Here is a 13,382-nt window from a genome sequence, read left to right on the forward strand (position 1 = left end):
ACAATTAGCAAACCCAATGTATTATTAGGAGACTGGAGTTAACCGTGCTATCTCTATTTTTCATGTACATGTACATATTGCGTTAAAAAGCTGACAGTTATAGGTAAAATTGTCATTCAACACATTAATAATGTATTGGGTGTATTTCTGATTAGTTTCATGTGATCTTCATTGAAAAAAAAAACAGTGCTATTACTTTAAAAAATGGGACATTTCTAATAAACCTCAAACTTTTAAACTGTAGTATCTATGTGCAGTCCATGAAGAAGTCTCAAAGAGTAAAGCTGTGCCATAAAAATGAAGAAATGTAAACTGGACGAAATCCCAAATCTAATCATTGTGTTGCACTCTTGATTGCAATAGACTTTTACCAGTCCTGACCTCCATCCTTGGTTTCACCTACCAAGATCCACCGCCATCGATTTCTCAAGTGACAAACGTCTCAGCCTTGGCGGAGGTCTTGCTCTGCTGTCTGAATGTTATTATGTTGTTTTTTAGGTCACTGCAGAGTCCGCTTGCTCTATGGGTATTGTTTATCGATCACACTTCTTTTCTCCCAGGACAAGCGATGAGACACATGAAATTGACGAGCCGTGAGGTGTTGATGCTGTTTGTCTTCTGTACGAAGGACGGCGTCCAGGCCTTGCCGAGCTTTTCCGTTTTCTTCTTAAGTATGCTTGACTTGAACAAGTTCATTAAGGCCCATCATCTTTTTCCTGAAGTGATCTTGCTGACTTCGGCGGTCTGGGAAGGGGAGCGAGTCAAGTCAAATCATTTTATTTGTATAGCCCTGCACAAAATCCCCTAATCTGAAACCCTCCTGGGAGCAAGGGAAAATCTTGAAAACCTCAGCATGAGGAGTGTTAATATAAAATGTGAATACACAACACTGAAACAACTTTCTCCTATCAAAGAAACATGCAGTGGAGCTCACAAGTGAACACGTCTCATACATGACGCAATATAGTAATTTAATAAACACACCACACGAGGCTGATGGGCAAAAGTATTTTGCGATTTTAGTTTCACTTTCGTTTATTACTCGACTTTTCGGGTTGTGTATATGGTCAGCACACCAATTACTTTTGGAATGTACATACTTTGTTTAGTATGCATGTAGATAGGTTTTTGTCTGTCTGGAGCAGCTAGCTAGAAGGTCTATTTAGCCCAGTTTTCTTGGCGAGCCTAAACCACGCATTTTCTTGACACCCAAAGTTTGGTACACACTATGCATGTTAACAAAAGCAGTTTAGTTTGCAATATTTTAATCCCGCCCCAAAATATTTCGCTGTCAAACTAAAACAACCGTAGAATTGAAATTAAACTTAGAATTGTCTTTATTGTCATTAATAAAAACATTGTGATACATTGTATGCAACGGAATTAGGCGTGGCACTCCAGGAAAAAACATGTTATATGGAGTCTTTGAAGAGAAAATAGATAAGACTATGAGGATGAACAGGCCCGAAAAAAATTACATCGTACTTAGACAAAATGGCCTCAGTCATTATAATAATAATGCAATGAAGAATAGATTGTAACAATAGTGCAATGAAAATAATTACAATATACTTTAGCCGCAGCAATTAAAACAGTTTCGTGAATGGTATATATATTTTTTTTTAAAGTTTCATTTGGCAAAAACTAAATGAGAAATGAACCCAAAATTGTTGCATGATAAATTGTTGTGTTATTTGAAGTTTCTACTGCAATAGGTAACTCGAAATTCAGGATGATGGTGGTAAGAAACTAGTCAGCATTAGCTGTAGCCACCACAGGCTTCTCTTGCTAATCTGAGCGAAGGGAGCAACATCTGTAAATAGGCCTCATAGCAGTCATCTGGGGTCCGTCAAGTCATTATCTTGGGACACACAGATCTTGTTTATTGATTTTAGTACAGTAAAACTCCAGGTTAAGACGTTCTTGGTTATGATATATTCACCTTACGTTGTGGAATACAGAGCTGTCAAATCAATTTCAGAATGGATACATTTTCAGGTTTAGAAAATGTTTTTGTAGTCGCATTTATGTGCACCATTTTAAGTCAAAAGCGGAGTTCGACAAAAAAACAAAAAAAAAACAAAGAAAAACGCAAACCAAACCCATTGTTACTACAAAAGTCCAGCAGGTGGCACTAATGCATCACAAATAACCACATAACAATCAACATTGCACAGGAATATAACTAGTGTTAAATTAACACTCGTAGATAAGAACCTTATGTATCCTAAGGCATTGTTAAATGGTTACTCTTTACGTGTTATATTAAGAGTAAAAATGAGTACATAGAAAATAAACAGTGTTGATTTAACACTTAAGGGACAAACGGTTGGCACTCGCTCAGTGAACGTACGACACTTATCTATGAGTGTTATACATTTACGCTAGTTACGCTTTGTTAGAATTAGTCACGTTTTCTTTAATTTGTGTTATCGTTTACTGAGGTAGTGTTAAATGTTTACTCTTTAAGAGTTAACTTGACACGATTACTGAGTACACTAAAATAACCTGAAAAAAGACTGATTGAGAACCATTGTTCTGCAAAACCCTCAAACACTTATCCCATTTCCACATGGTTATTATCAATATTCCCTACTTTACTATTAAAACTACTAGAATATCACGATAAAAACCGGTTACAACCCATTCTAGTTTTTACAGGGGTCCCCCTCCACAACATCCAACCAGATAATAAGGATCGTGATTAGATCATGATGGTGAGCTGATTGTTTGATTGAGGTGTGTTAGAGGATGGAGGCCGCTCCACACGTATTGCACAAAACCCATGTTCTGCTTATCCTTGGATTTTCAACACTTGTTTGTCATGCGTTGTGGCCCACTTTACAAGCAGCTGCTTTGTCAGGTCCAGCTATAAATCGCACGTGTCGCTTACAATGCAAAACTGGTAAGTCCAAGTGTATTCCAAAGAGCGTTCACGAGTATCCAGCAGAGGACGCTGCTGGGCGAAAATCGGCAGGGATGTGGAGGCGCCTCAAGCTGCAGCCACACCCTGGTGTTTCAACACCCACAAAAGCAACCATTGTCTACTTTTGCTGGTTATTTCTAAAGAATAATAGAATGCATTTTTTATTGCACTGGTGTTTTTTATTTTTTTTAGTATGGTTCTGTGTGATTTCATTTTTGGTAGGTTTTATTGTGCAGTATCTGTCCATCCATTATCTGCAACGCCTATCCTCAGTAGGGTGTCCTGGAGCCCATCCCAGCTGTCCTTGGGCAGTGGACAGGGGACATTTTTACAATGTTGGAGTACTAAAATCTGGTAGAAATTGTATAAATAAAATATGTTCATATTAAAACTATATAAAATAAAATGTAAAATTACCCACTTTTTTAATTTCAACTTCTCTCCTACATCCAGCTATCAGATATTTTCAATGAGAAAAAACATCAACACAATGCAAAATCATGCTCACATTTTAAACAGTATTTTTTTCGCAAGTAAAATAAATGATATAATGACCAAAAAAATGGTGATAACTCAAAAATAATTTTGGATTCCTAAAACAATATAGAACAAACAAAACAATGTCCAATCCATTCTACCCTCTATCTCTATAAAATTGGTATGGAGTGCCTAGTGTAGCAACTATTTACTAACACTATAATAATGTACAGAATGTAAACCTCTGCCTTATGGGCTACTGCAGGGGAGGAACAGTAAATAAAAATCATTAAATATGCAAAGAAATATATTGGAAAAAAACTACAAAGAAAGAATCCACAAACCTTTAGAAGCTGCAGTTCTAGAACAATAAATCAGCTTGCACAAATCATTGTCAACCAAACTCCGAAATGGCTGTTCTCCCAATTAAAGTTTATCAGCAATGAACAACCAACCACTTATGTCCTTTAATTTATGGGTTTAAAAGAGTAATGTTTATTGTACAATTGGTCACAGAATTTTGATTTGTGGCAATGCTTTAGTTGGTGTCAGAATGAGTGACAGGCACCTCCTACCATACCAGGCTTCTTAGGAAGTTGACAGAAATGGACCTAACTTCACAGGTTGCCACTCACAGGGCCTGACTAGTCTTGTCATAAGGCACAAAATCATGTCCCCAACAAAATGAATGGTATTCTTATAAAAGAGACAGAAAAATAATTTCGGAAAGTGTTATGGCTAGAACTATCAGTACTTAAGACTGACCCGCATCTGCTGCTCCTTGGCAAGAACAGTTTATTTAGTGCACAGTGGATTATAATGCACTAGTGATTGAATAATTGAAATCGGGTGTTGTGTTATGTGCCAAGGTACATTCAGGGACTTTTGGGAGTGTGGGAAAACACATAAGGTAATGGGAAAAAACACTGTTGGACTAGTTACACTAAGCTAGGTGTTCTATTTTAAAGCAGTTTAGATTATCTGTGTCAATGCTAATATAAGAGGCAATTTGTAACGAGATAGTTACTTTCATTCAAAGTAACGCAGTTTTTGGGGTGTCACTAATCTGGGGATCACGACATTAGTTTTTAAATAATGCAACTAGTAACTGTAATTACTGCTTTTCACTAACGCGCCAAACACTGGCTTTTGATCGACAATTACAGCTGTAATTCCCACTCGATTCCAATCAATATTTCACTTTACAACAAATCGTCGCACTTGAGCTTGTAGATGAAAATCTTTCCCAAAAAGTTGCACCGCGCATGCACGTGTGCGCGCGCACTCTCTCATCCCATCGCCGCCTCTATTGACTGCAGCCGGCGTGCAGGCAGCATCACGCATCGCTGCGCTATCTTGTCATCTTCCTCTTTTGGATCGAGGAGGAAAAAACATGGATTTCATCTGCTGGCTTGTTTACGCCTTAACGGAGGACTTTCATGGCTCCCCTCAGACTGCTCCACTTTTTGTATTCCTCAACGGACCGACACGATCTTGAAGACAAAAGAAGCAAAGCGACGCTGTGTTTTGGTCCGGACGTCAATTGACGAGGGGGTAAAAAAGTGGTTCTCTTTTAGCAGTAGTGCACGCGCATGGACTCTCGCGCTCACGTGTCACGCTGGTCCTTGGAGACTCTTTAGTTCTTGCGATTGGCTCTTAGCCACCCCCCTTTTGCAACCCATCACCGCCTCTTTTTTTCCACGGGAGGCAAACATGCTCGCCCCGGCCACAGCGACTCTAAGGCGGCGTCCGATTTGAGTCCCGTCCGCAGCTACGAGGGTAACAGCGTTGCTTTTCCAGCCTGTTCGTGCTCTCTCCATGGTGCTGAACTTGGATAGGAACTGCGCCGAACCGCCTGAGAGGATAAGACGGGCGTGCCGAGCACACCCTACCGGTGTTTCGTGGGCTGTGTGGTCGGCAGGAGTCGTACAAAGGTAACATTTACGATCGAAGTCAGTGGAGTTTCGCTCCGGGTCAGGTTACACTTTTTCTCTTCTAGTTTTTAAATGTGTTTATGGAGGGGTTTGTAATGCAGGGGAGGGATGTGTTGCAAGGGTTTTGACACCTTACACTTGTGCGACCATACGTCCAGGGCAGCCTGTTGAGCAGTCGATGAATCTCAGGTTGAGATTAATTCTCATTATTAATTCTTAATAAAGTTTGTTTGAAGGCTCGATCCGAAGTGCAGTAGAATATAAAGAATAAAAGTTCACTCTAATGCAACAGCTTGAGTTGCACTGCAGGAGAAATGTGTAAAGTGTCTTACCCAAGAACATGACACATAATTTAGGGCAGTGGTCTCCAACTTTTTCCTATACCAGGACCTGGTTTACTGTCTGACAATATTCTCACTGCCCAGCCCAATGGTTACATTAGTAATACTAATGATAACAATAATTATATTATAATAATAAGACTTAGTCCACTGTGTAATCAAGAGACCACAAGGGATGCACATTCCATAAGAAAAAGTGTAGATTTTATCTCATTGTTCCACTATTTTTTCTCACAGTACCTGGGACAAATGAAGAAAACAGAAAGTTGTCCTTTAAGATATAAATAAATGCAAACAAGCACAGTGATGAATATAACTTCTTGGTGTATCTGATGATGAATCGGACTTTGAAGGGTATAAAATAAATGCACGGTAATTTTATTTTGGTATTGTGTTTATATGTTATCTTGTCAATAAATTATTATAATCATTGGGCCACATATTCAACAAAGTGTTGCCGTGCGTAAAAATGTGTGATGATACAAAATTGAATGTCTTCTCCTATGTAATATATATCCCCGGTGGTCTAGCGGTTGAAATTTTCTGCTCTCACTGCTGCAATACAGGTTCGATTCACTTTGCATCCAATTTTGTGACATGTGATCAGCAAATTTGACAACTGAATTGCTCAAATACTGTAATATACTAACGTAATACCTCATGTATAACATGTGTTGTATACTGTATAAGGCAAAAAAAAGGCAACTGTTTTATTATTTTTTTATTTTTTATAAAATAAGGCAACTTTTATTCCTTTCTGTGCAGCCTGGTACCAAACAACCCACAGCCCAATACCGGTCTGGAACCCGATGATTGCTTACTGCTGATTTAGGGCAGAGGTGAAATTGAACCAGCAATCATAGGGTTAGAATACAACGGTTGTTTAAATTATGTTATGGTCAAAAAGGTGAAGATTATTTTCAGATTTTTCTAAACATCATGTCAGGGTGCATAAAGTGCCTTAAATCGCATAGTATCAAAGATGTGCAACGAATAATCCGTGACTAATCAATTATCACATATGGATAAATAATTAACTGTTCACACTTTTTTGAATAAAAATGCTTAAAATGTTGTGCTATGCAATAGATAACTTTATATGCTGTGCTACAAAAACCAAACCAGCCATGAATTTGAGATACAGTATTATACTGTGTTTGAATTGATAAAATGGAAATTTGAGGATATTCTATATCCACTTGACCCAAATTGGCAGCACATGATACAATTATTTAAATACATTCTAGTTTCTGATCTATTCTGTTCTAGAAATGACTAGTTAAAATATTTCCTACAACGCAGAATCATGACTATGATCATGCTTCAAATGGCGTTCCTTGATATCCAGAGAGACAAACTTTAATGACAATTAAAATGTTTTAGGACCTCAGAAAGTGTGAAGACGTGTTCACAGTTTTATAAATAAGATCAGGTTTTCGGTCATTGGAATATAGTCAGAGTCCGCGAATTTCTCTCAGACAAAAGGTGCATTTTTTTTAAATTTCGTCTCATTTAGATTATTTATTTTCCAGATTTAACCGAAAAAGTATTGAGATCTGGCATGATGGGTGTGAGGACGAGGGATATTTTTCTTATTGTTCTTTGAATGTTTTAAAAAGCATTTTTTGTGTGAGAAGTGGATTGCAAATAATTTTCAATGTTAAACTTTGTACACATAGTATTTTGACTTTATTCATAATTAAATATGTTGCCTTTCAGAAATCAATTTAAGATTATGTATTCAAGTCATTTTGTAAGGATCTTGAAATTTCTTTTCCCCGATTTACGTAAACATGTATTCCTTATTATTTTCCAACTGAAACCTTCTATCTATTTATGGCATAACATAGTTGTTGTTTCCCAACTGGGAGGTTCAAGCTTCAATCCTGTTGACCATGTTGAAGTGTCCTTGAGCAAGACCCTCAATTTGCTTGCAGTGGCTCTGGCAGTGCCTTGCATGGCAACAGCCAATCACTAGTGTGCATGTTTGCAAGTGTGTGCGTGTGTGTGTGTGTGTGTGTGTGTGTATAAAGATGAAACTTTGTAAGGTAATATCAGCTCCAGGTTGGGGCTATCAGTGGTGTCCAAACTAGAGAAATATCTTTATTTGTTTTCCTTATATCGTTTGACAGAGGGCAAGTAAAGGTTTATTAAGTTAAATTGAAATGAAAAAAAATAATATAGTATGATTAATAGTTCTATTGATCTGAGTGAGCATTTACAAAAGCGGCACAGCTTGGATTTTTGTGCATTTTGTTATCGGATCAAAAAGTGGGGACCTTCCTTTGGTAAATTGAGCACTTAAGATTTTTTATCCCAAGGTGTGAATTGATTTGTAGAATTATATATATATATATATATATATATATATATATATATATATATATATATATATATATATATATATATACATACAGTGGGACCTCGCTACTTCGTGGTTCCACGTTCGCGGGTTCAGAGCTTCGCGGGTCTAAAAAAAAAAAATAATAAAATAGAATAATAATTAAAAAACAAAAAAAATAAATTAAAAATAATAAAAAAAAACATATATATATATATATATATATATATATATATATATATATATATATATATATATGTATCTATATGTAAATTATAACTATAGCCTTATCCCCCTTGTCTTATAACATTATCTTCTCTGTTCCTTTATCTTCTTGCTCATACCTCACTATGAATGTGTAAAACTGAAGTGTCATGCCCAATTTCGTTGTCACAATATGTTAGCCCATTTGTAACAATGACAATAAAGGTATATTCTATTCTATTCTATATATATATATATATATATATATATTTTTTTTTTAATTTTAATTTTTTTTAAGCATTTTTGAAGGGGCGTCGCTACTTCGCGGATTTTCACTTTTCGCGGGTGGTTTTGGTCCCCATTAACCATGATAACGGAGCGATTACTGTATATGTATGGTTAATCCATCCATCCATCCATTGTCTTCCGCTTATCCGAGGTCGAGTCGCGGGGGCAGCAGCGTTAAAAGGGAAGCCCAGACGTCCCTATCCCCAGCCACCTCCACCAGCTCATCCGACGGGACCCCGAGGCGTTCCCAAGCCAGCCGAGAGACATAGTCTCTCCAACGTGTCCTGGGCCGCCCCCGGGGCCTCCTGCCGGTGGGACATGCCCGGAACACCTTCTGAGGGAGGCATCCTTATTAGATGCCCGAGCCACCTCAACTGGCTCCTCTCAACGCGGAGGAGCAGTGGCTCTACACCGAGTCCCTCCCGGATGACTGAGCTTCTCACCTTATCTCTAAGGGAGAACCCAGCCACCCTGCGGAGGAAACTCATTTCGGCCACTTGTATCCGGGATCGAGTTCTTTCGGTCATGACCCAAAGTTCATGACCATAGGTGAGGGTAGGAACGTAGATCGGCCGGTAGATCGAGAGCTTTGCCTTTCGGCTCAGCTCCCTCTTCACCACGACGGACCGGTACAGGGTCCGAATGACGGCAGACGCTGCACCGACCCGTCTGTCGATCTCCAGTTCCATCCTACCCTCACTCGTGAACAAGACCCCAAGATACTTGAACTCCTCCACTTGGGGCAAGACCTCCTCCCCGACCCGGAGGGAGCATACCACCCTTTTCCGACTGAGAACCATAGCCTCGGACTTGGAGGTGCTGATCCCCATCCCGGCCGCTTCACACTCGGCTGCGAAACGCTCCAGCGAGAGCTGAAGATCACGGCCTGAGGAAGCCAACAGCACCACGTCATCTGCAAAAAGCAGTGACGCAATGCTGAGGCCCCCAAACCGGACTCCATCCCCGCCAAGGCTGCGCCTAGAAATTCTGTCCATAAAAGTTATGAACAGAATCGGTGACAAAGGGCAGCCCTGGCGGAGCCCAACCATCACCGGGAACGAATCCGACTTACTGCCGGCAATGCGGACCAGACTCTGGCACCGGGCATACAGGGACCGCACAGCCCGGATAAGACTGTGCGGTACCCCACACTCCCGAAGCACCCCCCACAGGGCCTCCCGAGGAACATGGTCGAATGCCTTCTCCAAGTCCACAAAACACATGTAGACCGGACAGGCAAACTCCCATGCACCCTCAAAGACCCTGAAGTGTGTATAGAGCTGGTCCAGTGTTCCACGGCCAGGACGAAAACCACACTGTTCCTCCTGAATCCGAGATTCGACTTCCTGGCGGACCCTCCTCTCCAGTACCCCTGAAAAGACCTTACCAGGGAGGCTGAGAAGTGTGATTCCCCTGTAGTTGGAACACACTCTCCGGTCCCCCTTCTTAAAGACGGGAACCACCACCCCAGTCTGCCAGTCCAGAGGCACTGTCCCCGATGTCCACGCGATGTTGCAGAGGCGCGTCAACCATGACACGCCTACAACATCCAGAGTCTTAATGAAGTCCGGGCGGATCTCATCGACCCCCGGGGCCCTGCCACCGAGGAGTTTTTTGACAACCTTGGTGACTTCAACCCCAGTGATACGAGAGCCCAACCCAGAGTCCTCAGGCTCTGCTTCCCCAGAGGAAGACGTGCTGGTGGGATTGAGGAGGTCTTCGAAGTACTCCGCCCACCGATTCACAACGTCCCGGGTCGAGGTCAGCAGCGCCCCATCGGCACTATACACAGTGTCAAATGGCACACCGCTTCCCCCCCTAAGACGCCGGATGGTGGACCAGAATTTCCTCGAAGCCGTTCGGAAGTTGGCTTCCATGGCCTCGCCAAACTCCTCCCATGCCCGAGTTTTTGCCTCGGCAACCGCCGAAGCCGCATTCCGCTTGGCCAGCCGATACCTGCCAGCTGCTTCCAGAGTCCCACAGGCCAGGAAGGCCCGATAAGACTCCTTCTTCAGCTTGACGGCATCCCTCACCGCCGGTGACCCCCAACGGGTCTGAGGGTTGCCGCCGCGGCAGGCACCGACTACCTTACGGCCACAGCTCCGATCAGCCGCCTCGACAATGGAGGCACGGAACATGGTCCACTCGGACTCAATGTCTCCTGCCTCCCTCGGGACATGGGCGAAGTTCTGCCGGAGGTGTGAATTGAAACTTCTTCTGACAGGAGATTCTGCCAGCCGTTCCCAACAGACCCTCACAACACGCTTGGGTCTGCCGGGTCGGGCCGGCATCTTCCCCCACCATCGAAGCCAACTCACCACCAGGTGGTGATCAGTTGACAGCTCCGCCCCTCTCTTCACCCGAGTGTCAGGAACATGCGGCCGCAGGTCTGACGAAACGATGACAAAGTCGATCATCGAACTTTGGCCTAGGGTGTCCTGGTGCCAAGTGCACATATGGACACCCTTATGTCTGAACATGGTGTTCATTATGGACAAACCATGACAAGCACAGAAGTCCAATAACGAAACACCACTCGGGTTCAGGTCAGGGGGGCCGTTCTTCCCAATCACGCCCCTCCAGGTCTTACTGTCATTGCCCACGTGAGCGTTGAAGTCTCCCAGCAGTACGAGGGAGTCCCCAGGGGGTGCGCTCTCAAGCACACCCTCTAAGGACTCCAAGAAGGGTGGGTACTCCGAAGTGCTATTTGGTGCATAAGCATGGACAACAGTCAGGACCCGTCCCCCCACCCGAAGGCGGAGGGAGGCTACCCTCTCGTCTACCGGGGTGAACCCCACTGTACAGGCGCCGAGCCGTGGAGCAAATAATATGCCCACACCGGCTCTGCGCCTCTCACCACGGGCAACTCCAGAGTGGAAGAGAGTCCAACCCCTCTCTAGAGGACTGGTACCAGAGCCCAAGCCGTGCGTAGAGGTGAGTCCGACTATATCTAGTCGGAATTTCTCAACCTCACGCACCAACTCGGGCTCCTTCCCTGCCAGAGAGGTAACGTTCCATGTCCCAAAAGCCAGTTTCTGTAGCCGGGGATCGTCGTGCCAAGGACCCCTCCCTTGGCTGCTACCCAGCTCTCTGCGCACCTGACCCCTTTGGCCCCTCCCACAGGTGGTGAGCCCATGGGAAGAGGGTCCCACGTCGTTAAATGGTTAAATATATGGTTAAATGATCTGTAAAAATTCTGGAAGCTAAACCTGGCGTTTACTCTTGAGCTAATGCTGCTTTAACATAGCAACTTTAAATATTCATATTATTTTTTTTAAGTTTAAGTTAAAAAAATTGTGAATTACAGCACAATGCCAGCATAACTTTTATTTTATGTTGTATCCTTTCAAGCAATTCTGCTACTTTCCCACGCCTCCGTCTAAACACCAGACTCTCGCAATCCCTCTGAAGATCTCGGCGGCATTTGTGTTCCCACGTCACAAACCATGAGCATGCTCATTTAGAAAAGAAAAAACATGGCCAGCCCTTTGCTTTTGCCCCACTTATGTAAATGACGTGTTAAATTCATTTTTCAGACAACTTTTCCCGGCTGTCTGAACTTGTTGACTTCAGAGTTGGCCGATACAACAAGACAGATTTAAAACATCTGGAAAGAGGTGCAAGAAAAGCTGTGATTAGGATTCAATTGTGAAAAAGTGGACTTTGAGTGTCATCCAAACAAAGCCATGAAGGGAAACACATAAAAGCAATACTGTATAGATTTAGCTGTCCATTATGTTGGCTCCCAATGGATTTTTCTTTCTTCTTGGAGAAGCTTTGTAGAAAGGTTGGGTTATGAAATCCTTACTTTTGTGGAAATTCTTTACTGGTTGTCAAGATTAAACTTTGGTAGACATTGAAATTGAGGAGAGAAAACATAATGGATTTTTAACTTTCAAGAAGAACCAATAAAGGGGCTTTCAGATAATAAAATACCATCCCGTTTTAAACCCCTCCTCAGAGCTCCCTCTGTTTATTAAATCTTCAAGGTTACAAACAATAGATCAGCCCTCAATTGTATATCTTAGGGATATTTAATAAACGAAAAACCTAATCTTTTTATTTAATAAACATGTCAGAATTTTTTACTTTTACTTTAATTTATCTCTTTGCTTGTTCTCTGTATTTCTAAGGCACCTGATGTTCTCTTGAAAATTGTTTAATTTGTATTGTTGTATGACTATTCCATGCCATTTCTTTTTTTTGTATTTGCAATGTTCAATTAAAAAAATGGTGTGGTTATCAAAGAACAGAAACTTAACTGGCCAAAAGCGACAATGTTGTAGTTGTCAAAAAACAAGATTGAGTCAAAGTAAGGAACTGGCATCTTATAAAATCACCTTTGCATTTGTCCAATATTAAAAACATTATAAAGTTAGTTTTCAAACAAAACAGACTTAACCCCCCAAAGTACAAATAACAATTCTTAACCTACCGGCAGATTTGTTTGGTCAGTATAAAAGACCACTTGAAGGCGTTGCCAGTTTGTTTTTCAGGTCAGATGACTTGTTGCCCGTAGGATATAAACAACTTCCGGTGGCTAAGTGCTGTAACGTGATCTTGATTTATGCGGCGATGACGACAAGGAAGAAGAGTGTGTTGACAGCGCAACACTCGGCTGTTGCTGCTTGCTTTGTTTTTGCCATCTTATAACAAAAAGTCTGCAGAGGCATGGGCACCACCAGGCTGTACTTGCCCAAGACACATGACAGGAAATGGTGCCCCCATGACCCGTGTGGTGAAGGGACACAGCCCCATCCCATCTAATTGGAAAAATTGGTGAAAAATGTGGTAAAAGTAGTAAAATAATTGAATTGTTTTTTTAGAAAACAAACAATCGACCAAAAATATAGACAGAAATGTTGCAAGTC

At 41.8% G+C, this 13,382-nt stretch overlaps 1 protein-coding gene across 1 annotated transcript in view; it reads left to right on the plus strand.

Moving 5' to 3' along the window:
• Positions 1 to 4,738: 4,738 nt before the first annotated feature.
• chst8 (carbohydrate (N-acetylgalactosamine 4-0) sulfotransferase 8) overlaps positions 4,739 to 13,382 on the plus strand; it is a 300,000-nt gene continuing 291,356 nt past the window's right edge. Inside the window, exon 1 of the mRNA XM_088334019.1 lies at positions 4,739 to 5,337. Coding sequence (XP_088190145.1) covers positions 5,222 to 5,337 — 116 coding nt within the window. The 5' untranslated portion in view covers positions 4,739 to 5,221. The remainder of the gene's footprint in view (positions 5,338 to 13,382) is intronic.

Source organism: Urocampus carinirostris, chromosome 4 (genome assembly GCF_059441175.1).
Source record: "Urocampus carinirostris isolate Australia breed hairy pipefish chromosome 4, RoL_Ucar_1.0, whole genome shotgun sequence".
NCBI classification, from domain to species: Eukaryota; Metazoa; Chordata; class Actinopteri; order Syngnathiformes; family Syngnathidae; genus Urocampus; species Urocampus carinirostris.